This window comes from Neoarius graeffei, chromosome 19 (assembly GCF_027579695.1).
Source record: "Neoarius graeffei isolate fNeoGra1 chromosome 19, fNeoGra1.pri, whole genome shotgun sequence".
NCBI lineage: Eukaryota > Metazoa > Chordata > Actinopteri > Siluriformes > Ariidae > Neoarius > Neoarius graeffei.
In genome coordinates, this window is record NC_083587.1 from 43,966,932 (window position 1) to 43,992,509 (window position 25,578).

The following is a 25,578-nucleotide window of genomic DNA, read 5'->3' on the forward strand; positions in this document are numbered from 1 at the left end:
GAAATGTTTTATAAATTAGACCCCATATTCGTCTACCAAACATTCCAAAAGGTGCAAAACTCTGTACATTTTAAGTCTTAAAGTATGCTATGAATAGTATGTGAAGTCAAGACTAGATTATAAACTTTAGCATCAAAAAGAAAGATCTAAATAAATTAAAAAATAAAAAACCTAGAACAAGTTAATATTTATGGTTTTTGCAGCAATTTTATTGATTTTGCTAGCATTAGTCTTTTACTCAGTCACCAGAAACATTTTTACAAAAAAAAAAAAAGTTGTAAAAGAACAAATAATAATAATAATAATAATAACAACAACAACAACAACAACAACTACTGTTTCAATACATCGCTACTTAAGTTGGCTTTATAAAGAGCAAACAATTCAGTCATAAATTTACATACACAGATGTATCATGGCAATACTGGGCCTTCAATGATTTCTTTAAACTGTTCTTTTTCTGTGGCTGAATGATTATACAACATGCATATGTATATAGTAGACACTGTTTTAGGTTAAACACTACATGTTAGTAAGACATCACTCAACTGCAATGCTTCAGATTAACAAAGATAACTATCAGCTATGAACTGGGAATATGGGATTAAAGTTTCAAACAGTGAAGCATTGATTTGGTGGCACATTCAAACATAGCATGTTTCAGGTCTCAAAATATTAGCAAGAAGGCAGAATTTAAGCCTTAGTAGTTGGGACCCAGGTAAGAGAACCACCCATATTGATCTAGGTGCAAATATCTCAAATTTATAACAATTTCATGGTAAAACTTGCTTTTAAGGCCTTATTGCAGATAAGTATTAAACAAAACTATGAGTTTAGATGTAGGCCTGTGTTGGTACACTAGAGTGCTCTTCAGGCATTGATGCTGATCCATTTGTACAGTAGTGGTGCCATGATTTTGCAGTGATTCAGGCTTCTATGTGGAGTCTTGCAAAGCGGTACTGGAGGGAAGTGGGATTGCGTAGGAGCACAATTCCCCGCTGTTCCGCTGATTGCCTGAGAAGTGTTTGCAGGAGGCCCACTAAGCTTACAAATCCTAAAGCCTCCCCAGTTCCTGTTGCCAGGGAGAAGTCACCCTGCACCATCCAGCCTAGGGCCATACGGGAACAGTGAGATGACACATTGGGCACTAGTTCAGTCCACAGTCCTTGCACTAAAGTTGAGTTACTGCAGCCAGTAACGGAAAGAGATTCAACATGGGAATGGCCAGGATCTGTAGTAACCAATGCACTGGGCTCAGGGGAAGGATCTCTGAGCACAACAGAAGGACCAGTGTGTTGATTAATAGGGACAAGATCAACCTTTTCAGGAATATTGCAGGCTTGCTCTTTCTTAGGAGCTGAACAGTCTCGTGCAGCTTTGCCTTTTTTGCCCCTCCCCTTCAGCTGGTGCTTTAGGTGGTCTGTATGTTGTGGTTCCTTGGGGCCACTCCACTGAGGGTCTTCACGCAAGTGCTGCAGGTCTTCAGTGGTGGGCACACAAAGCATGGCGTGAAGTGCAGGCTGCCCCTTACCCAGAAGGTGCACGCGTACCCACAACACACACCGCTTCCACTCTGTCTGCAGAGACGTGGTAACTACAGAGCACAACAGCGGAGCACGGCAACCATTCAGCGCTCTCCGAGCACGTGAAGATGGCCGACACCAGACTGACAGCTGCCTCAGCACCTTACGGCTCCTACAAAGAAAATCCACAACTTCACTGAGAAAAGCCATATCAACTGATGCTTTATTTTGTACTGCATGATATTAGCTAAACATTAGGCTTGGAATGCTTGGGGATAATATCAGGATTTGCTGACAGATTCCAGCTATTTTGATGGCTCTTAAGTGAGATGATTTAAATATCTGTGGGAAACTGTGCTATGTGCAGTTTTAATAGACAAAAAAAAAAAAAGAAAAAATGGTGTTGTATTTCATAATGTGTTTCCTTTCCATCCATTTCGCAGTCCCACACGAAACTATATATAGTCCCTAAAATAACCCGCTGTCTGAATTCAGAGTAAAGCAACCAAACATCTTCCTCTGACGCATCTTAGCTTCCCTTGTCTGTGCTGCCTAACAAAGTAATGAATATCTTCGCTCTCAAGGAGAAAATGAAACAGCATGTAGCTAATTAGGGCCATTTCACGAAACAAGGATCCAACAAGAATCTCTGTTGCTGTTCAACACAGCACATCTTTGTGTAGTTTATATAAATAAGGTTATAAATGAGCTTAGTTCCAGCTGATGGCTTGTTAGGTTTGTTTACAATAAGATCTGCAAGCATATTCTTATTACCCCTAATTTTTTTTTTTTTTTTGGGGGGGGGGGACGATGACAAAAAAGAAAAACTGACTAAATGCTCATGAATGCAGCTATAGCTGACTTGTAACCAGCTTCCACTCTAATGACGAAACATACTCAATAAGTGCTTCCTCCCCCCACCAGAGACACAGGCGATACTACTGTTAATAGTTTGGGGTACAACACGACTATGGGATGTTACATGATACAAATTATCGTATGTTGTGGCCAATAAGTACAGTGCCATCCAGAATCATTGGCACCCATCTTCAAAAATAAGCTGGGGTATGAATGTGAGGCAGCATGCAAATAATTTTGTTAGCCATTATTACTGGGGGGAATAGTACCCATCCATACACACACTATTAGAAACACCTGCACATTCATGTAGTTACCTCATCAGCCAATCATGAGGCAGCAGCAGAATAAAATAAAGTAAATAAAAATTATGCAAATCCCCCCCCCCAAAAAAAAAATCATCCCACACACACCAAACCCCCATCCTGTGTGTGGACGGTCTGAAGGCTGAAACACCTTGCTGAGTGAGAGAGATCAGAGGAGAATGACCAGACTGGTCTGAACTGACAGGAAGTCTTTAGTAACTCATAAGCAATTATGGTGAGCAGCATCTTAAAAACCATCAAACCTTCAGGTGGATGGGCTACAACAGTAGAAGACAACAACAGGTTCCACTCTTGTTAGCCAAGAACAAGAATCCAAGACCATCAATCACTCACCAAAACTGGACAGTTGAAGAATGGAAAAAAAAGACCAGATGATTTCCACCCCCCAAATCTTCAACTGTCCAGTTTCAATGAGCTGGTGCCAACTGTAGCCTCAGATTCATGTTCTTGGCCAACATGAACAATGTGGTCTTCTGCTGTTGTAGCCTATCCACCTCAAAGCCAAAGTTTTGTTCATGCTGAGATGCTTTTCTGCTCACCACGGGTGTAAAAAGAGTGCTTATTTGAGTCACTATTACCCCTTTTCCACCAAATCAGTTCCAGGGCTGGTTCGGAGCCAGTGCTGGTTCACAACTCGTTCAACTTGCGAGCCAGCTGAGAACCAGTTTGCTTTTCCATAGCTCACGGTGCTAAGAGAAGACACGTCATTACGTCGCTGTATACGTCAGTTACGTCGCTACGTTTGCATAAACCTTGGCGCGAATATCGAAGCAAAAACAACGCGGAAGAAGCAGCAGCAACAACAATAATAAATGACTTCGCGTTTGTACAGCTGCTGCTTCTCGTCACTTAAAAATGGCGATCTTTCGCGGTCTTGTTATTGTTGTCGGTCTTAACAACTCCGCCCCCCCGCTGACGTAAGCGGTTCTTTCCTCTGGCCCAGCAGAGAGTTGGTGCTAACCTGGAACCGGTTTTTCTTGCCCCAGAGCCAGTTCTTTGTCAGTGGAAACAGAAAGCCCGGTTCCAAACTAAGCACTGGCCCCGAACCAGCCCTGGAACTGCTTTGGTGGAAAAGGGGCATATATTATTCTTGGCAGTTTGAACCAAACTGACCATGTTCCCAGTTCCCAGACATGTCCACAAGTGCTGGTGACTGGTGGTTTTCTCAGCCTACACAGATGGTCTGCACCAGCTACTCGAGCCGGGGGGGGGGACAAAAAAAACCCTGTCTTTCAATGTTCAAGTGATTTAGATCGTCTCCACTGCCCATAATTTGCTGCAAATCCAATTATTTGCCCACAAAATTCTCCCCGATTGGTGTCTAACATGACTGGAAGTGATGCCATATTTGTTGATCAATTATTGTGCTCCAGTTGGCTGAGTTGGACCACGTGATCATGTGTAATTATGTTACACCATGTAGTTATGTTACAGAGCCAGGGAGCATACTACAGAGGGTAACTGAGAAGCCAAGCACACACATCTGGAAGGAAATTTCATACAAGCATTTTACAGGGAAATGGTTAGTAATTTATTAGCTGAGAATGCACCAGAAGGCATGTAAATTTCAAAATTGTCAGGGGGATGGGGGGCATGCTCCCAGACTCCCCTAGCATTAGCACACCATTGGCACACTGCAAATTCTTTTTTTTGTTAAAAAGCCGGCTACTTGGGGGCGTCCTGGCTCGGGTGGCTAAGGTGCCGTGCCATGGGTCCGGGGACCCGGGTTCAGTTCTGACCCGGGGTCGTTTCCCGGTCCCTCCCCGTCTCTCTCTCCCGCTCATTTCCTGTCCTGTCTCTGCACTGTCCTATCCAATAAAGGTGAAAAAAGCCCCAAAAAAATCTTTAAAAAAAAAAAAAGCCGGCTACTTCAGATTTTCTGGAGAACCCTGAGTGTACATATAGACAAGCATGAATGCATACATGTATTCAAGTATTTCTAACCATACCTAATCAAACCGAAATCATGAAGACCAAACTATCAAAAGTCGAGAGCAAAAATATCTGAAGTATTGAACATTCCATGGAGCACCATCCTGTCAGAGAATTTAGCAAAGGTTCAGAAGTAAGCGGTTTACAGGACAGACCACAAACCTGGGCTTTACTGAAGAGTAGTTACATTTAAAAAAAACAAAAAAACAAAACAAAACAAACAAAAAAAAACAAAAAAAACACACACAACCCACAGGACTTCCTACGGATTGTTAAGAGTCTGCTGAAAGTTAAGCTGGAGGCTCAGCAAATGTGGAAAAATGTTCTCTCATCATTTTGGCCTTGGCACATTGTGCTACATTTGGCAGAAACCAAACACTGATTATCATGCCGAGAACACCATCACTACAGTTAAATGTCATGGTAGTGGGAGTTGTAGTTTTGTTGTGGGGATGCTTTTCATCAGCAGGGAACGGGAAATTGGGCAGGGTTGGGGACAAAAGAATGGAGCCAAATACAGGGCTATCCTACAAGAAAACTTCTGCCAGAGACTTGAAATTAAGCATACTGCCAAAGCTACACTGCAGTGGCTAAAAACCTGAATGGCAAAACCCGGACCTCAGTCCAATTGAGAATCTGTGGCAAGATTTGAAAATTGTTCACCAGGTCCAACTTCCATCCTATCCAGCATAGCAATTTTGGCAAGAAGAATGAGCAAATAAATGAATAGAATCAAGAGCCTGATATGCAAAGCTGAGAGAAACAAATCCCAGAATGTACATCAATTAGTTGAACAGACTACGCAATCCTTAGTTTGCAGTGTGCTCACAGAGTACTACAAATTATGTACCCATTTCTCTCTCCCTCATATTTCGTAACATTTCTTAAACTTAACAGGAACAGGGATTTAAGATCTGAAAGAATTACTATGAAACATGACGACTGCACCTCAGTACAGTAAATGCAGATGCTGGGTTTGGGTCATCTCCAGACAGCAAGGTCACATCTTTCATTTTAATTGTCTTGCTGTCTTGGTTATCATCTTCATCTTGTTTCACTCTGTCCTCCCACTCTTCTACCAGCTGTTGCCATGGGCACCGGAAAGGAGCCACGCACCCGTATTTGATGTAGTTTGTGCGTTTGGAAGGTGGGCGTCTGCAAATAATCACAAGGAAATGCCAAATGTATCAATCACGACAAGTAAAATTAAAACTTTTATCTCCAATAAGGTTTTTTTTTTTTGGATACAAGCTGAAATGCTAGGTTACAGTTAGAACCGGTCAAGCCAGGAATATCAATTTAATGTCCTCATCTTTAGGAAGTGAACAGAAAAGTAATCCTAGACATTAAGAGGCTCCAGAAGGCTACAAGAACAATTCAACTGTAATAAGCCAAGGTGTCGGAAATAACATTATTTTTGGAGGGTTTTTTGCACCTTTTAAACTTTTCCAACAGTTCGATCTCCTGCTGCTCCTGGAAGCGGGCACCTGCAGGGCAGTCTGGGTAATCATGAGGAAAATGGGGCACACTTTTATTCTGGGAGTGTTTCAAACTCATCTGGAAACCTCCAACACGCACACCACAGTATACCTAACACACAGGTTTATATCACAAGTCAAAAGGCATGACAGTACATATATGGATACCTCAAATATCCCATTTTAATAGCATTTTCCTTATTCCTGAAAAGATTTATTAGAGCTCAAACCATACATCACTTCACGCCCACACCTCCTAACAAGTCTGGTGCCTGGTTGGTTGATGTACTGGCATCTTGAACATTTCAATGCTCTAACAAATGCTTTTTAAAAAACAATTAGGGCCTGGTAAATAGCAGTTGAGTAGATTAGCTGTGTGGGACAAATGTCAGCTCAACCACAACTTATTTAAAATTTACACCTAATAAAAAACACAAAACAAACATTTCCAGGATGCCAGGTGCTTCTAAATCTCATCTCATCTCATTATCTCTAGCCGCTTTATCCTTCTACAGGGTCGCAGGCAAGCTGGAGCCTATCCCAGCTGACTATGGGCGAAAGGCGGGGTACACCCTGGACAAGTCGCCAGGTCATCACAGGGCTGACACATAGACACAGACAACCATTCACACTCACATTCACACCTACGGTCAATTTAGAGTCAACAGTTAACCTAACCTGCATGTCTTTGGACTGTGGGGGAAACCGGAGCACCCGGAGGAAACCCACACGGACACGGGGAGAACATGCAAACTCCGCACAGAAAGGCCCTCGCCGGCCCTGGGGCTCGAACCCAGGACCTTCTTGCTGTGAGGCGACAGTGCTAACCACTACACCACCGTGCCGCCCGCTTCTAAATCTGTGTAGGATAAAAAAAAAAAATTGTCTTTACCAAAGGTACCCAAAATGCCATGCCCCAGCCCTTGGGTAGTAGCAAGTCCCAACCGGATCCCCATCCAAGTCGCTCCTCTCCCAGCTGTTTCCCTGCCTGGTTAACCAGCAGAATTGGCACTCTGCCCTGCACAGGGGTCGGCAACCTGGAGCCTGGAACTAGCAATTCCCTCTTCATCCTGTTCAGATCCTGAAGTATGTGCACACACAGTTCACTTTGAGCAAGAGGTTAACAAAGGTTAGCCCTAGTACACTACATGCCCAACAGAACGCCATTTGATAGAAGGCCATAGAATACATGCATTGCAGTTTTGCTGCACAATGATGTCAACTGACTAAGTTGGCATTCAACTCCATTGATTTTTATTTTCACCGTGATTAACGTACTGGTGCCATTACTGCAGGCCAGCAAGTTCATCCTCATACTCAATAGCTCATCTTTTATTTAGACAAGTTATAGTACAAACACCAACATAAAACAGACTATGTCTGGGTTGTTTTTCCACTGTGTGAGAAAAGAAACTTACAAGGACTGTCAAATTACAGGAGGATGAGGGGAGTTGTGTGTGAGAGGTGATGGACAGATATACCTGCTCGGAAATCTTGTTATTTGTAACATTGTCTCGGACAGTCTTCTCCCATACAGCACTCTGAGCACAGACAGAAGGAACTCCTCTCAGTGTCAAATTTCTTCTTTGTTCCTCATCAACACCTACCACACATTCATGTACACAAAAACCGGCCACCATTGATCAGGTAACTCCACAAGTTTTCACACTTCTGCTTGAACACAGCTTTCAAGTGATCAAAAATATTGGAACACATTCTTGAAAGCCATCGTTTCTTTTTTTTTTTTGCCCTGCGCGTGTCCTGTCAGACTGATTTGTTTAAACAAACAATTAACAGCCCTGAATGACAACTCTTGTTTTGAGCCCAGGGTTTTTCCTGTGAAGACTGCATTTGTCGCCAAAAATGATAAACCAACACGAAGAACAGAGAGCCATCTGCGGGAGAAAAACAAACCATTCGAAAGCTGAGAAAAGAAGGAAACCTAATCAGAGCTATTGCCAAGCATTGGCCAGAGCCAGTATGACAATTTGGAATGTTCTGAAAAAGAAAAAAAAAAAAAATCATCCCCGGTGTAGTAACAACCAGATAACTAACAAGCCAGCAAAGGAAAACAGCAGTTGACAGAAAAGAGAGCACTGAAGAAAAATTCAAAAACAGTCAAGTCAATGACGTCAACAACCTGCACAGGGCAGGGGTGAAGGGATCACAATCCACTGTTTGAAGGCGACTTCAAGAGCAGAAATACAGAGGCCATACCATGAGATGCAAACCACTCATCAGCAGTAAGAATCGGGAGTCAAGAGTGGAATTCTCAAAGAATGACCGAGATGAGCCACAAAAGTTCTGAAATAAAGATTAACATCTAACAAAGTGATGGAAAGGCCAAAACATACAAGCTCAATCAAATACGGTGGAGGTAGTAACATGGTTTGCAAAGCTTCTTCTAGAAGTGGAATTCATAAGTTTACAGAAGTTTTCTGTCTGCCAGTTTACATCCAGTCTTCATCAGAACTTCATCATGCAGCAAGACAATGACCTAAAAACACAACGCCAACACAACTCCATCAGGGGGAAAAATGTGGTAAGTTTTTAGACTGGCCATGTCAATCACCAGACCTTAATACAACTGAGCATGCTGTTGACCTCCTGAAGAGGAGACTGAAGGGAGAAACCCACCAAAAACAAATAACAACTGAAAGAAACAGTAGTACAAGTCTGGAAAAGAAGAATGCAGTAGTTTGTCATCAACAGGCCACTAACTTGACTCAGTGATTGTAAGCAGGGATATAAAGCCAAATATTGAGCGGCATTTAAGATGATCTGTTCCAATACTTTTGCTCACCCACAGTCTGGGTGGTCTGCCACCAAAGGTGCCATGTTCTAAGTTGTTTAAACACATCTAGATGTAAATATCAGGAAATGAAAGCATTAATTCTGATCCATTATCCCACATCCTTTTTTTTTTTTTTAAATCATCTCAAGCCGAAATATCTTCAGTGTATAGCAAATACTAAATAATTAGCCTTGCCATTCCAATACTTTTGGAGCACAATGTTTTAGTGTGGCGCTCTCCACAAAAAAAATCATTTAATTGAAAAGAAATATTGTAAAACTTTACATATATCATTTTCCCATCCTTTTTAAATTATTGTTCATTATTAATAGGAAATGTCTAAGAAATCATAAGGGAAAAAAGTTTTTGTTTACTTTGCCCCTAGGAAAAGTCTGCCAGAAAAATCCATACAGCATCTGGTTGAAAAGCTGAATAAAGTAACATTCTGCAAATTGCTTTTTGTTGCAATACAACCCCAATTTAAAAAAAAAGTTGGGACACAGTGTAAAACAAAAACAGAATGTCAAGATTTGCAAATCATGGAAGCCTTCACTGAAAATAGTACAAAGACAACACATCAAACGGTCGAACAGAAATTTTTACTGTTTATAAAAAAAAAAACCCAGCTCCGTTTGAATTTGAGGTCAGCAACACGTTTCAGAAAAGTTGGGACAGGAACAACAAATGACTGAAAAAGTTGCGTAATGTCAGGGAAAAAACAAGAAACCCCCCCCCCCCAATTTGGTTAATTTGCAACAGGTCAGTAACATGATATATATATATATTAAAAAAAAAAGAGCATCCCAGAGGCGGAGTCTTTCAGAAGTAAAGGAGAGGGGTTCACCACTCTGCGAAAGACTGCATGAGCAAACAGTGCATCAATTTAATAACCACCTGCCTCAATGTAAAATTGCAAAGAACTTGAGGATCATTAAAAATCAGAGAATCTGGAGAAATCTCTGTATGCAAGAAACAAGGCTGAAAACTGACATTGGATGCCTGTGATCTTCAGGCCCTCAGGTGACACTGTATTAAAAGTAGACACGTGTCTGTAGTGGAAATCACTGTATGGGTTCAGGAACACTTCAGAAAACCATCGTCTGTGAAAACAGTTCATTGCTGCATCCACAAACGCAAGTTAAAACCAGATATAAACAATACCCAGAAACCCCACCACCTTCTCTGGACCTGAGCTCTTTTATGATAGACTGATAAAGTGGAAAATTGTCCCGAGGTCTGACAAATCAAAAGTAGAAATTCTTTTTGGAAAATCATGGACACCACGTCCTCCAGGCTAAAGAGGAGAGGGACCATCCGGCTTATCAGTGCACAGTTCAAAAGCCAGCATCTGTGATGGCATGAGGGTGCATATGACATGGGTAGCTTGTACATCTGAGAAGGCATCATTAATGCTGAATGATATATACACGTTTCAGAGAAATATGCTGCCATCCAGACAAAATCTTTTTCAGGGAAGGCCTTCCTTCTTTCAGCAAGACAATGCCGAACCGCTTTCTGCACATATGGCTCCATAGTAAGAGTCCAGGTGCTAAACTGGCCTGCCTGCAGTCCAGACCTGTCTCCCATTTAAAACATTTGGCGCATTATGAAGCGCAAAATGACAAGAGACCCCGAACTGTTGAGCAACTGAAATTGTTCGTATATCAGGCAAGAATGGGATAACATTTTTCTTTCAAAACTACAGCAATTGGTCTCTTCAGTTCCCAAATGCTTAGAGTTTTGTTAAAAGTAGAGGTGATGCAGCACAGTGGTAAACGTGTCCCTGTCCCAACCTTTTTTTTGAAAAACCTGTTGCTGACAAATTCAAAATGAACATATTTTTCAAAACACAATAAAATCTCAGTTTCAACATTCGATATGTTGTCTTTGATGTATTTTCAGTGAAACATAGGGTTTCCATGATTTGTAAATCATCGCATTCTGCTTTTATTTATGGTTTATACAGCATCCCAACTTTTTTGGAATTGGGGTTGTAATATTTTTCAGCATTTCCCAGTGTTTCCAGAACATAGTGGAAGGATTAACCAATCATTCTTGAGATACTGCGCCATTAAGATTCTTGGAGAACAGACAACCTGAAAACATAATGAAAAACACAAATACACCGTATCCAACGCGTACACAAATAGTTTAAGTGTTCACCTTGAGTCCACTGAAGGTCCGGCATAATTTTTCTCCGTTTCACAGACAAAAACAGTCTCGGGTCATCTACAGTCAACCCCAGAACACACCCTGCTGGGAGCTCAGCCGTAGAGTGTACACCTAATTTGTAAACAATTTTTAATCTCACACTTTTTATATTCGGCTAAATGAATTACAACAGTGCTGTACTGTTTGTCTATGGATGAGCTAGATTTGCTACTCCAAGGGATTTCTGTAATGCTCTTTTTTTAATATATATTATACAAAACTGTCACAATAAAGCTAATTCTTGGCATGTTAGTCATTGGTTCCAGGAAGATTAGTGCGAGATGGCAAGAAAAGCATTATACCTCTCAGGAGCTGAAAAATATCTGCTTGTTGGCAATGTAGGGACATGCTCTCCTCTTTCTTACACTCTTCTGGCCACCAGAAAGGGGATGAAGTCATTTTCATCTTATTCTAAAAAATATATATATTTTTTGCAATATTATAAGACCAGCTTACACATGAACACTAACCGCACCAGCATCTGAGACATCATAATGACGACATCAACACCTCTGAAGTAACAGGCCAAGAGTCAGCTCTTTACTGTTCAAGCTGCAACTTGTCTCACCTCACATTCAGTTGCTGGTACAAGTATCTCAGTCAGTACAGAGTGAGAGAGCGGACCAATTAGACGATACCGCAATATTTCCATGGTGAGATCACTGTAAGGAAAACCCACATATAAAACTCGCATTTGATTTTTTTTTTTTTAATATACACGTCATGCCACTAAACTGCTCACCTTATCACAATCTCAGTCTTGCATGACCTCCAACTAACAGGGGTCGTGAGTGATCGAGTGCCATCACCCACAATTTTTTTGGCAGGGCAGGCACGCTCATTGTCAGCTTCTGCTTTCCTCTTTCTCCTGGTACACCGTGGCTCAGAGCTGAAGTCAGAAGGTGCAGGTGGAACGAGACTTGCTTCTGCCAGGTTCTCGGACGGGACCCTTTCTACAACAGCTGGATCCACTGCCTCAAAGCACTGGCACACTGCCTGCAGTTCTGGTAGAAGATCCTGCGATACACACATACATCAAAACATGCAAGTGTCTGCCACATATGTCCAGAAGTATGTGGACAACTAACCATCACACCCATACATGCTTGCTGAACATCCCATTCAAGATTTAGTCCCCGTTTGCTGTTGCAACAACCACCATTCTTCTAAAACGGCTTTCCACTAGATTTTGGAGTGTAGCTGGGGAGATTTGTGCCCGTTCAGCCAAAAGAGCATTAGTAAGGTCAGGAAATAATGTCAGGCAAGGAGGACTGGTGTGTAGTCACAATCCAGCTTATGGGGGTTGAGGTCAGGGCTCTGTGCGGGCCACTTGAGTTTTTCCACACCAACCATGGCATACCATAGCTTCATGGACCCCACTTGGTGCACAGGGACAGTCATACTCCAAAAGGTTCGAGTTAGGCCCCATAGTTCCCCATGGAGGTAAATCTTAATGTAAAAGCATACAAAGACATTCTAGATAATTGTGTGGCAACTAGAGGTGGGCGATATGTATCGTCTGCGATGTCATCGTGAATGTTGTTTTGACGATGTGTAATTTTGCATTATCGAGTTTTTTTAATTAAGCCGCCAAAAATCAATACAGAGCGGAACAGACCCGGCGCCAGACACGGACTGACGGACGGGCCTTGAATTGCTTTGGGGGGGGGGGGGGGCGGGCACACATTTTATACGCCAAGCCAGGGCAACACAACTGTTTCTAGCAACCCAGGAGAGCAGCACAGACGTGACGAGTTAAATATTCTAAGAAACCTATAAAGCAACCAAAACAACTTTCCAAAATGTATCAAACATTGCTCAGCATATTAAAAGTTGGGTTTTTTTTTTGCTCCGCTGGCCTCACAACGCACAAAGCTGATTTCGGGTATCTACCGGAAGATGTCGTGATATGATCCCGTCCAGCAATAAAACGTGATTGGCTGAGACAGCTGCTCATTTACCCAGATACCATCTGAAGAAAAAATGCGATTGGTCGGTTGGTTCATTCCATGACATTAACCCATTGGTTCCCAAGAAATATTAGTCCACGTTTATAGCAATGATCCAGAAATTATTACTAGTGTTTCAGTACTCACGGATAATAATGAATGAACCGATCAGCCGATTTCGAATAGTTTCAATACATTTTAAATTGAGCACATTTTTCTTTATTATTGTTATACTGAAAAACTTTGACTTGTAGTTTACGGTTTTTTTTTTTTGAGGGGAAAAAAACAAAAAACAAAGAAGCAGCAGCTGTGACGGGCTCCTATCAGGCCAAGTGCTGTCACTCGCCAGCCACTTTCAGGCATCTTTTTCGGATTAGTGAGACCAGACCCTCTGAACATGAATGGGGAGATATCAATACTGGACTCTGTGAAAACTAACGGTCGCGAAGAGCATATGATTGAAATCGCCATGAAAAGTTGATTATACTTGAGTGTTAGGTTGGTTCTCATGACTCAGAAAAAGCTTTAAAATCCACTTTTCTCGTGGATTATTTTGACACTGCGCAGGCGCAGTACTTCTATAACGGCAGGAGAGGGACAGCGGAGCACGAAGCTGCAAGATGATTGGAAAGCTGTTGGTTCAGATCGACATATGATTGGTTGTTGGCAGCGGAACAGGCGGGATATTTGCAGACCCGTACTGCCGTCAGAGACGGTTGATTAGAATGTTTGCTGCCGTTACGAACTGTCAACTGAATTATTCATTTTTATTAAAGTTGTTTAAAAAAATAAATATGGCTTTTCCTTAAATACTTGTCACTGCAATGATTCTTTTAGTCATTGTAATTATTGTAATTTTTAAGCAAGTGTTTTTTTTTAATATCGTCAAAATATCGTTAAAATCCTAAAAAATATCGAGATATTATTTTTTGCCCATATCGCCCACCCCTAGTGGCAACATAGTTTGGGGAAGATCCACATATGGGTGTGATGGTCAGGTGTCCACAAAACTTTGGCCATATAGATTTGTGAGGGGAGGGGGGCAATTTAGGGCTAGTAATGAGGTAAAAATCAAATACTGATGCAATTTCAAACAGGTGACTGCAATCATGATTTGGTACAAAAATCAGTATCTAGGAAAGGCCTAGTCTTTGATGAGCAAAGATGGGCTGAGGATCTGTCAACAAGTATGAGAAAATTATTGAAATGTCTAAAAACAAGGTTTCTCAAAGAAAAGATACAAAAGGGATTTAGATATTTCACTCATACTGTGCATAATACCATGAAACAATTCAAGGAATCTGGAGACATTTTGGTGCACAAAAGGCAAGTGCACAAGCCTAAGCTGAACACCTTTGATCTCTAATCCTTCAGACAACACCGGATCAAACCTTTGTCAAGCACTACAATATGGAGTTACATCTACAAATGCCAGTTAAAACTCCACTGTGCAAAAAGGAGGCCTCGTATTAACTGTGTCCAGAAGCACTATTGACTTCTCTGGGCTTGAAGGCATCTGGGATGGACCATCACACAGTGGAAATGTGTATTGTGGTCAGACGAATCAGCATTCCAGATCTTTCTTTTGTAAGAAATGGACACCATGTGCTCTGGAACAAAGACGAAAAGGACCATCCAGACTGTTACCAGTAACAAGTCCAAAAGCCAGGGACTGTCATGGATATGAGGTTGTGTCAGTGCCCTTGGTAAAGGTAATTTACACTTCTGTGATGGCAGACTAATGCAGAAAAGTACATAGAGATTTTGGAGGAACATATGCTGCCTTCAAGACGGCATCTTTTCCAGGGAGATTAACAAGACAATGCAAAACCATATTCTGCACACATTACAAAGGCATGGCTGTGGAAGAAGAGGGTGCCTGTCCTCAATTGAGAACGTGTGGCAAATTTTGAAATGAAAAATATGATATTGTTGCACAGCTTAAGACATGTTTGCAGGAAGAATGGGACAAAATAACACCTGAAACGCTTCATCACTTGGTATCTTCGGTCCCTAAATATTTAAGTGTTGTGAGAAGGAATTGCAGCATTATAAAGTTGTAAATGGTTTACCGTCCCAACTTTTTTAAATATGCTGCAAGAATCAAAACTGAAGTGTTTATTTTGAAAGAAAAAATTCATGAGGTAAAACAATGTGCTACTGTATTGTACTGCGTGCAATACAGATCAAAGATTACTTACAAATCACTGTTGTCTGTTTTAATTTCAACATACTGTCCTAACTTTTTCTGGTTTGGGGTTGTACTAGCAATCTAACAAAATATGATTTTATTAGTTTGATTGACCAGACAATATGGCACGGTGTTGTAGTGGTTAGCACTGTTGCCTCACAGCAAGAAGGTCCGGGTTCGAGCCCCGTGGCCGGCGAGGGCCTTTCTGTGGGGAGTTTGCATGTTCTCCCCGTGTCCGCTCCGGTTTCCCCCACAGTCCAAAGACATGCAGGTTAGGTTAACTGGTGACTCTAAATTGACCGTAGGTGTGAATGTGAGTGTGAATGGTTGTCTATTGGCCCTTTTCCACTACCCTTTTTCAGCTCACTTCAGCTCACTTCAGCCCGACACGGCTCGCGTTTCGACTACCAAAAACCAGCACGACTCAGCTCGTTTCAGCCCTGCTTAGCCCCTAAAACTCGCACCGTTTTGGGGTAGGGCTGAAGCGAGCCAAGCCGTGCTGACTGAGGCTGGGGGCGTGAGCAGACACTCCCCTGTGCACTGATTGGTGAGGAGGAGTGTCCTCACATGCCCACACACGCCCCGCGAGCGCGCTGGGATCTGTAAACACCGCAAACCCGGAAGAAGAATAATTACGAATTACGAGAATTTCTGAAGCCTTATGCGCCTCGCCTCATCTATACGCTCTTGCCAGTATCTGTTGGCGTTGTCAAGCCACAGCACCAAGACCAGCAACACTAACGACTCCATGTCCTCCATGTTTATTGTTTACTATTCGGGTCGTGAGACTACCGCTGAAAAGCTCACTGAATCAGTGACATACAGAGCATCGTGGACGAGTTCGCGGAGCGCAAGGCTCGTCGTATGCCCTTCAAATAATGCGCGCAGTAGGCTATTGATGTTTTATTATGAGCCATGTACAGTATGTCGCCGAATGTTTTTTTGTTTCTGAGTTACATGCTCGTTTGAAGGACTTAATGTACAAAATAACATAGTTGCACCCCGGAGTGTTGAAATTGGTAAACACAGTGCATTCAGTGAGGTTTGCACCGGCCTCCTTTTATTTCTGTCTCTTCCTGTCACTGTTGCAACCTCTGAGCGCTCATTCGTATGCCCTTCAAATAATGTGCGCAGTATAGGCTATTGATGTTTTATTATGAGCCATGTACAGTATCCTAATGTTTTTTGTTTCTGAGTTACATGTTCGTTTGAAGGACTTGATGTACTAAATAACATAGTTGCACCCGGTAGTGTTGAAATTGGTAAACACCGCAGTTGCGGACATTTTGTAGCCTAAAATGATGTTATGATAAGCTTTAATAAAGGGTCCGGTCATTTGCCCCGCCCCCGGCCCGGCTCTGACTTGTTCCGCCACGGTCACTGATGTCACTGTTTGCGCTGCTTAACGACATCACGTGACGTCCACCCACTTTCGCTAACTCCACCCAATGTGTCCACCCACTTCCAGCCAGCACGGTTCAGCGCGGTTGTAGTCGAAATGCAACTCCAACAGCCCCGCTCAGCTCGACTCAGCTCGACTCGGCACGGCACGGCTCAGCCGCGTTTGTAGTGGAAAAGCGGCATATGTGTCAGCCCTGTGATGACCTGGCGACTTGTCCAGGGTGTACCCCGCCTTTCACCTGTAGTCAGCTGGGATAGGCTCCAGCTTGCCTGCGACCCTGTAGAACAGGATAAAGTGGCTACAGATAATGAGCTGAGATGAGACCAGACAATAGTTAATTAATATAACTGCAACTTAACACAAATGTAGATAAAAATCATCAGTGCAGAACTCATTTTAAAATTTTGCATCTGCATCCTTTCATTGAATATTCACAGGGAGGACCAAATAGGCAAGGAACAGAAAACAAGGAAGAAAAACAAGGAAATGCAATTAAAGAAAGCACCAAATCTGGTCTTATGCTGGTCTTTCTAAATTGATGGATTTTGGGTACCGGCAGCTGCATAGCAACAGCTGGACTACAGCATGCAGGTAAATACTTACAAAGTGAACCATATGATCGAGGTCGCTGATAAAGGGCTGATTACTGCATGCACGTATGAGGCAGGTGTACCTAACAAACTGTCTCCTCAATGTGTAAACACACACACACTACCTGTTTTAGGGAGGGATGTACCCAGATCCACAGCTGTCTGTGAGGTGATGTGGTACTGCAAGGCCTCCAAAGGAAGCTCACAGGGCCCAGGGGCTGGTGAGGATACTGATCAGCCTTGTAAACCACAACACTCCCCTCTTTCTGTCCTGATAAACAAGATGCTGCTGCAAACGTTGGGCCTGCGAAAACGTGTGCACAACACTGATTCCAGACCATTTCTGACTATCAGATTACAAGATCACACTTATACAAGCAGTAAGAGTAATATTCTGTTGCCCCTTTTTTCACACGATATATCTGGCCATAAAGTCAGCTTCTCTTGGTATTTGATCTCCTTTAAGATGCCTTCCATAAAGTTTTGCTCATTTTATTTCCATTTTTATGCTTGTTCATTCTGCTGTATAGGATGGAGCTTTAAAAACCTTGTAAATACACACCTGCGTCTTTGTTGGTGAGCCTGGAGAGTCCATTCAGTAGTTGTTCCTCTGGACCACAGAGCTCCATGCAACAATAGTATGAGAGGTCCTGAATAAAAATAAAGAAGCATGGAAAAGAAACAAATCTATGAACAAAGAGGAAAAACAGGAAAAAAAGTGGATGAATATAGAATAGCTTAAGGGGTATAGAAAGCAGGGTAATAATTATTTTGGGAACCAGAGACATTAAAGCTAAACAGCCTTTCGATTTCATAAAATTGGTGAAATTTAGTTCCCTCTGAAATTTGGTCATTGTGATCCCCCCCCCAAAAAAAAGGGCAGGCCATTCTGTGGCTGGGAAGTTACTTAATTTGAGGGGATTCTCTAGCAAGTAATGTGCATGAAATCGCTTGCTTCACGCAGTCAAGTGGACAGAGGAAGCTCGTGCGCGCATGTGCAGGTTTACTACCTTCTTTTGGGTTTTACGGCAGCTGGGATCCACAGTGTTGCATTACTGCCATCTACAGGTTTACCTTGACCATGCACTGACCATTATATCATTCTGTCGCTAAACAAACAGCTGATCACACCGAGGTGCTCGCTGACTGCCGATTTTTATTAGTTTGGTCCTGCGTTTCCTTTCCTTCGCAACATAACGTCTTTTCTTCTTGTTTTCCATTACTGTAGCCGGTCTTTCACGTTTCATTCGCACACTCACGTCCTCCATTTTTCTCTCCTGTTTCAAATTTGTATCCCACAATGCCTTGCGCAAACAAGGAAAGCCCACCATGTGATGCCTGATGTAGTATCTTGAATTGGTTCATGGTGAAGCAGGAAAAAATAGTGGAGAATTTAGAGCCACATGGCCCTAAATTCATTAATTGTTCCATTTAAAAAAAAAAAAAAAACGACTAAAATTGGAAGTCTTGATTCGAATTCAGTAGCTTTCGGTCCACTAAACAAAAATAACTGGGTGTTGGGGAAAATTCTTTTTATGACCTACACTTGAAAAATCTGAAAGGTAGTCTAGCTTTAATGCCACAGCTGAGAGTGACTGGGAGACGAACAGCAAGCTGACCTGCAGCAGACAACCAGAATTCATGGCCCTGTAGCTGGCTCTGTAGCACTTGTATGTGGGTCGGTCTCCAAGACAGTAGCCCCATTTCTTCAGCATGTGAAAACGCTTGGCATGCCAGATGTGAGTCTCTAACCATTTATTCTTACGCTGCCGTCGGTTAAACTCCAGCAATAAGTTGCCGTGGCGGCGGCGGGCACGACGGCTTTTGGTCTTTGACTGCTCTTTTTTCTCTTTCTTCCCTGCCTGATGACTCTTCTCCAACTAGACAAGAAAAAGAAGTTAACAGCACTGCAAGCACAGCTTCTCCACATACAAATCACCTACTAATCTACAACCCCACTTCCAAAAAAGTTGGGACAAAGTACAAATTGTAAATAAAAACGGAATGTAATAATCTACAAATCTCAAAAACTGATATTGTATTCACAATAGAACATAGACAACATATCAAATGTCGAAAGTGAGACATTTTGAAATTTCATGCCAAATATTGGCTCATTTGAAATTTCATGACAGCAACACATCTCAAAAAAGTTGGAACAGGGGCAATAAGAGGCTGGAAAAGTTAAAAGGTACAAAAAGGAACAGCTGGAGGACCAAATTGCAACTCATTAGGTCAATTGGCAATTAGGTCATTAACATGACTGGGTATAAAAAGAGCATCTTGGAGTGGCAGCGGCTCTCAGAAGTAAAGATGGGAAGAGGATCACCAATCCCCCCAATTCTGCGCCAACAAATAGTGGAGCAATATCAGAAAGGAGTTCGACAGTGTAAAATTGCAAAGAGTTTGAACATATCATCATCATCATCTACAGTGCATAATAATCATCAAAAGATTCAGAGAATCTGGAAGAATCTCTGTGCGTAAGGGTCAAGGCCGGAAAACCATACTGGGTGCCCGTGATCTTCAGGCCCTTAGACGGCACTGCATCACATACAGGCATGCTTCTGTATTGGAAATCACAAAATGGGCTCAGGAATATTTCCAGAGAACATTATCTGTGAACACAATTCGCCGTGCCATCTGCCATTGCCAGCTAAAACTCTATAGTTCAAAGAAGAAGCTGTATCTAAACATGATCCAGAAGCGCAGACGTCTTCTCTGGGCCAAGGCTCATTTAAAATGGACTGTGGCAAAGTGGAAAACTGTTCTGTGGTCAGATGAATCAAAATTTGAAGTTCTTTATGGAAATCAGGGACGCCGTGTCATTCGGACTAAAGAGGAGAAGGACGACCCAAATTGTTATCAGCGCTCAGTTCAGAAGCCTGCATCTCTGATGGTATGGGGTTGCATTAGTGCGTGTGGCATGTGCAGCTTACACATCTGGAAAGACACCATCAATGCTGAAAGGTATATCCAGGTTCTAGAGCAACATATGCTCCCATCCAGACAACGTCTCTTTCAGGGAAGACCTTGCATTTTCCAACATGACAATGCCAAACCACATACTGCATCAATTACAGCATCATGGCTGCGTAGAAGAAGGGTCCGGGTACTGAACTGGCCAGCCTGCAGTCCAGATCTTTCACCCATAGAAAACATTTGGCGCATCATAAAATGGAAGATACGACAAAAAAGACCTAAGACAGTTGACCAACTAGAATCCTACATTAGACAAGAATGGGTTAACATTCCTATCCCTAAACTTGAGCAACTTGTCTCCTCAGTCCCCAGACGTTTACAGACTGTTGTAAAGAGAAAAGGGGATGTCTCACAGTGGTAAACATGGCCTTGTCCCAACTTTGAGATGTGTTGTTGTCATGAAATTTACAGTAAAATCACCTAATTTTTCTCTTTAAATGATACATTTTCTTAGTTTAAACATTTCATATGTCATCTATGTTCTATTCTGAATAAAATATGGAATTTTGAAACTTCCACATCATTGCATTCCGTTTTTATTTACAATTTGTACTTTGTCCCAACTTTTTTGGAATCGGGGTTGTAAAGCAAAAAGCCACAATAGGGTGTGCATTGCTGTAATTTAACACGATAACGGTGTTCTTAGGCATGATGTGAAGCACAGTAGAACACCTTTACTCATGATTAAAATATACATTCACAAACACACCCATGAGTGGCTTCAGGCTTTAATAAAATGGCAACAAAAAAATGAGAAAACGGGGACGAAAACAACTGATATTTCTAATAATATCTTACAACAACTGAATATTATTAATAATATTCACAAAATTGACCTGCCATACAATGTAGCCTCTTAACAGTAAGCTTTGATTTTTAAGCAACATTAATGGTAAATATTAGGGTATTCTATGGACAGAATAATAGTTTCAGTGTAATGTTTTTATTGGTTCAAAACCTGGTGGCTTAACACACTATTGTGATGCGCTCACAGACGTGTATATCGTGGCTTCAGAAGTGGCTCTGCTCAGATTTTACAATCGAAACTATCCATTTCTAATCTCCACTTCAGGTGAGCAACAATCGACCAACCCAACAAGCCCAAATAATGAGCTGGTGCGCTACACATGCATGAGATTGTTGGGATTGATTTATGTTCAAACTGGTCCACTAGGATTACTCAGAACATTCTAGAGCCAATGTTAGATTTTGGGTGTCTGCTGGAGAAGGTTGGGTGCGTACAGCTCTGAGATGTACTCAACTTTTCTACAGTCAGGGACACCTTTTAAAACAAAAACAATCTCAGTACAGATTTGTTCTACAAACAAACTATTCATGATTATTTAACTGTGTACATTAATAAAATTGTAACAAGAGTGCGCTGAGAGCACAATATCCCCCGCTGGCAACTCTGCCATAACTCTGGTAAAATGCGACTGAATTGAACGAAATTGGAGCATGTGTATTACCGACATATAATAAATAACCCTGTCAAGTTTCGTGAATTCCTCCAAAAATTGTGAGAGGAGTTGACTTCAGAAGGTGAGTACCCTTCCCAGGACAGACGTCGCCATGACATAATCCCCCTTCGGGCTCTTCGACCAGCGGGGATTAAAAATTGTGAGGGAAGTTGATTTCAGAAAGCAAGCACACCTTGATGAAATTGCCAAAGTACAAGTTTGTTAATAATCAAGGGCATAACTCTGGTAAAATCTGCCCAAATTAAACGAAATTTCAATATGCATATAACTGTCACATAACAACGCCTTTTGCCAAGTTTGGTGAAATTCCTCCACAAATTGTGAGAAGAGTTGATTTCAGAAGAACGTACACCTTCATGAAATTTTCAAAGTTTTTTAATCAAGGGTCAAAACACTGGTAAAATTTTCATAAACGAAATTAAATCACAATTTGCGTATTACCGTCATATCACAAGGCCTTTTGCCAAATTTCATGAAATTCCTCCAAAAATTGTGAGAGGAGTTGATGTCAGAAGGCGAGCACACCTTCATGAAATTGTGAAAGTACAAGGTTGTTAATCAAGGGCTATAACTCTGGTAAAATGTGACGGAATTTAAAGATATTTTTTTTTTTTTTTTTTTTGGGCTTTTTTGCACCTTTATTGGATAGGACAGTGTAGAGACAGGAAATGAGCGGGAGAGAGAGAGAGAGACGGGAAGGGATCGGGAAATGACCTCGGGCCGGAATCGAACCCGGGTCGCCCGCATTCATGGTATGGCGCCTTAACCACCTGAGCCACGACGCCCCCAAATGTGACGGAATTTAACGAAATTACAATATGCGTATTAACGACATATAGCAAATAATCCTGCAAAATTTCGTGAAATTCCTCCAAAAATTGAGAGAGAAGTTGATTTCAGAAGGTGAGCACCGTTCCCGAGACAGACGGATAGACAGACATCGCCACGACAAAATCCTCCTTCGGCCAGCGGGGGATAAAAACAGAATGCTTTTTCTTGACATCCATAGAACACGTTTTTAAGAAACGTGTCATTAGATGCCAGTTGGCATTCCTTATAGGTATACTAATTTTCACAGGGGCAAATTGTGGTTTGTCACTGGAACAAACTTAGAAAATTACAGGCCCTACTTTGAGAACCTAGCAAGAAAATTTGTACCATTCTCTGTGCCATCTCTCTCAGTCGGCAAGGCAACCTCTTGGTGTTGTGGCTCATGGCTCTTCGGCGCATATGCTTTGGCAGAGCTCCAAATACATGGGAGCTACTCGTCGTCTTTCTGACAGCCCTCAACATGGCATTGACTTCTGCAGCTCGTGCTTTGGCAAAGAATGATCCTGGAGGGAGGCGAAAAACCCACAAAGACCATATTCAGTATTATTCAGCAAAGAAAGACTCCTCACAGATGAAATGAGGCAAGAGTCACCATGGAACATGATGTTTGCGGATGATATTGTGATGTGTGGTGAAAGTAGAAAGGAGGTTGAGCTGGGTTTGGAGAGATGGAGGTATGCATTGGAACGAAGAGGAATGAAGGTGAGCAGTAGCAAAACAGAACACATGTGCATCAGTGAGAATGGGGATGAGAGTGTAGTGAAGATGCAAGGAGTAGACGTAAAGAAAGTTGGTGAATTCAAGTACCTGGGGTCAACTGTGCAGGAAAATGGGAGCTGCGATAGTGAGGTGCGAAAGAGAGTACAGGAAGGGTGGAGCAGTTGGAGAAGGATTTCGGGAGTCATTTGTGATAGGAAAGTCCCAGCAAAAGTGAAAGGTAAGATGTATAAGACAGTAGTGAGACCAGCTGTGATGTATGGATTGGAGACCGTACCCTTAACGAAGAGACAGGAGGCAAAATTGGAGGCAGCGGAGTTGAAGAGGTTAAGGTTTGCGATGGGAGTGACAATGTTGGACGGGATAAGGAACGAGCGCATGCGGAGAGCTTGGGAATTAAGCTAAGATGGTATGGGCACATCCTGAGAAGAGATGCCGAGCATGTTGGAAGAAGAATGTTGAGGACGGAGTGGTTAGCGCTGTCGCCTCACAGCAAGAAGGTCCGGGTTCGAGCCCCGTGGCCGGCGAGGGCCTTTCTGTACGGAGTTTGCATGTTCTCCCCATGTCCGTGTGGGTTTCCTCCGGGTGCTCCGGTTTCCCCCACAGTCCAAAGACTTGCAGGTTAGGTTAACTGGTGACTCTAAATTGACCGTAGGTGTGAATGTGAGTGTGAATGGTTGTCTGTGTCTATGTGTCAGCCCTGTGATGACCTGGCGACTTGTCCAGGGTGTACCCCGCCTTTCGCCCGTAGTCAGCTGGGATAGGCTCCAGCTTGCCTGCGACCCTGTAGAACAGGATAAAGCGGCTAGAGATAATGAGATGAGATGAGAGATTTTGACAATGGGGCGGCACGGTGGTGTAGTGGTTAGTGCTGTCGCCTCACAGCAAGAAGGTCCGGGTTCGAGCCCCGTGGCCGGCGAGGGCCTTTCTGTGCGGAGTTTGCATGTTCTCCCCGTGTCCGCGTGGGTTTCCTCCGGGTGCTCCGGTTTCCCCCACAGTCCAAAGACATGCAGGTTAGGTTAACTGGTGACTCTAAATTGACCGTAGGTGTGAATGTGAGTGTGAATGGTTGTCTGTGTCTATGTGTCAGCCCTGTGATGACCTGGCGACTTGTCCAGGGTGTACCCCGCCTTTCGCCCGTAGTCAGCTGGGATAGGCTCCAGCTTGCCTGCGACCTTGTAGAACAGGATAAAGCGGCTAGAGATAATGAGATGAGATGTTGAGGATGGAGCTGCCAGGCACACGAAAATGAGGAAGGCCAAAGATGTGGTGAGAGAGGACATGAAAGTGGCAGGTGTGGTAGAGAAGGACGCGGAAGACAGGGAGCAATGGAGACGAAAGATCCGCTGTGGCGACCCCTAATCGGGAGCAGCCAAAAGAAGAAGAATTCAGCAAAGAAAGAGAAAACCAGACTGGCATACAGAAACTGAGAGGAAGAGAGAGGGGACAAAAAGACAGATCAAAGCACTTAGCTTAAACGTGTTTTTTCTGTTCGAACCCTTACCAGTGATGTACTTGGGCAACGTCTGCTCATGTTCAACTCCTCCATCCTGATGCTCCTTCATCCAGCTGGGGGAAGGGTGTAAGGGCCCCCTCATATCCTGCTGCAGAGAATCGGACCTGTGACCTAAATATGATGAGATAAGCTTAAAAACACAAGAAAGACAACACACTGCTTAGAAGCATTTTTCTTACCAACCTGTGCCTTCACGCCACTGCGAGTAAGTCACGTTACTGGGCTGATTTCTCATTTTCTTGTGTCGCATTCTGTCTTTAGCCGCCGACATCTCAAGCAAACAGAAAGGAAGCAGATTAATCTTTACAAGGAACTGAGATGTGTGACACACATCTCATCACATCTCAATTCAATTCATCTCCTGCTCGAGTTATTTGGCTAGCCACTTAAATCGCAGAAACTGAAGTTTAAAACTGTAAAACACATTTATCGAATTACTACCCGAGACATTCATGTACAATACTTACTGTGTATGTTGATTTGATCAGGAAAACCTACTTAACTAAGGGTATAAAATGATCCTGTCCTCTCCTGTGCAGCACGCCAGCGCCACAAAAACCACGTGTAGAAGCACTTCCGCAATGTGGTGCTCATGGGTAATGTAGTCCGTCTGTGGCAGTTTAAACATTTGATATGTCATCTATGTTCTATTCTGAATAAAATATGGAATTTTGAATCTTCCACATCATTGCATTCCGTTTTTATTTACAATTTGTACTTTGTCCCAACTTTTTTGGAATCGGGGTTGTATTCCTATGCCATTCTTGAGGTCCCAAGGCATTTATAAACAAAACGTG

General features: G+C 42.6%; 1 protein-coding gene across 4 annotated transcripts; it reads right to left on the reverse strand.

The window, feature by feature from the left end:
• Positions 1-239: 239 nt before the first annotated feature.
• On the reverse strand, positions 240-25,339 carry pop1 (POP1 homolog, ribonuclease P/MRP subunit). 4 transcript variants are annotated; one of them, XM_060900114.1, is made up of 16 exons: positions 25,249-25,339; positions 24,965-25,052; positions 24,770-24,892; positions 22,876-23,051; positions 18,874-19,134; positions 17,817-17,904; positions 17,380-17,558; positions 11,865-12,139; positions 11,691-11,784; positions 11,425-11,533; positions 11,075-11,194; positions 7,599-7,720; positions 7,010-7,198; positions 6,075-6,229; positions 5,588-5,794; positions 240-1,695 (listed from the first exon to the last, which is right to left on the reverse strand). In XM_060900114.1, the coding sequence occupies exons 2-16, from the start codon at positions 25,050-25,052 to the stop codon at positions 927-929; spliced, it is 2,955 nt and encodes a 984-aa protein (XP_060756097.1). In that variant the 5' UTR covers positions 25,249-25,339; the 3' UTR covers positions 240-926. The 4 variants fall into 4 exon arrangements, with proteins under 4 accessions (XP_060756097.1, XP_060756100.1, XP_060756099.1 ...); XM_060900117.1 differs by lacking the exon at positions 18,874-19,134; XM_060900116.1 differs by lacking the exon at positions 25,249-25,339 and having other exon boundaries at positions 24,770-24,869.
• Between the last annotated feature and the right edge of the window lie 239 nt (positions 25,340-25,578).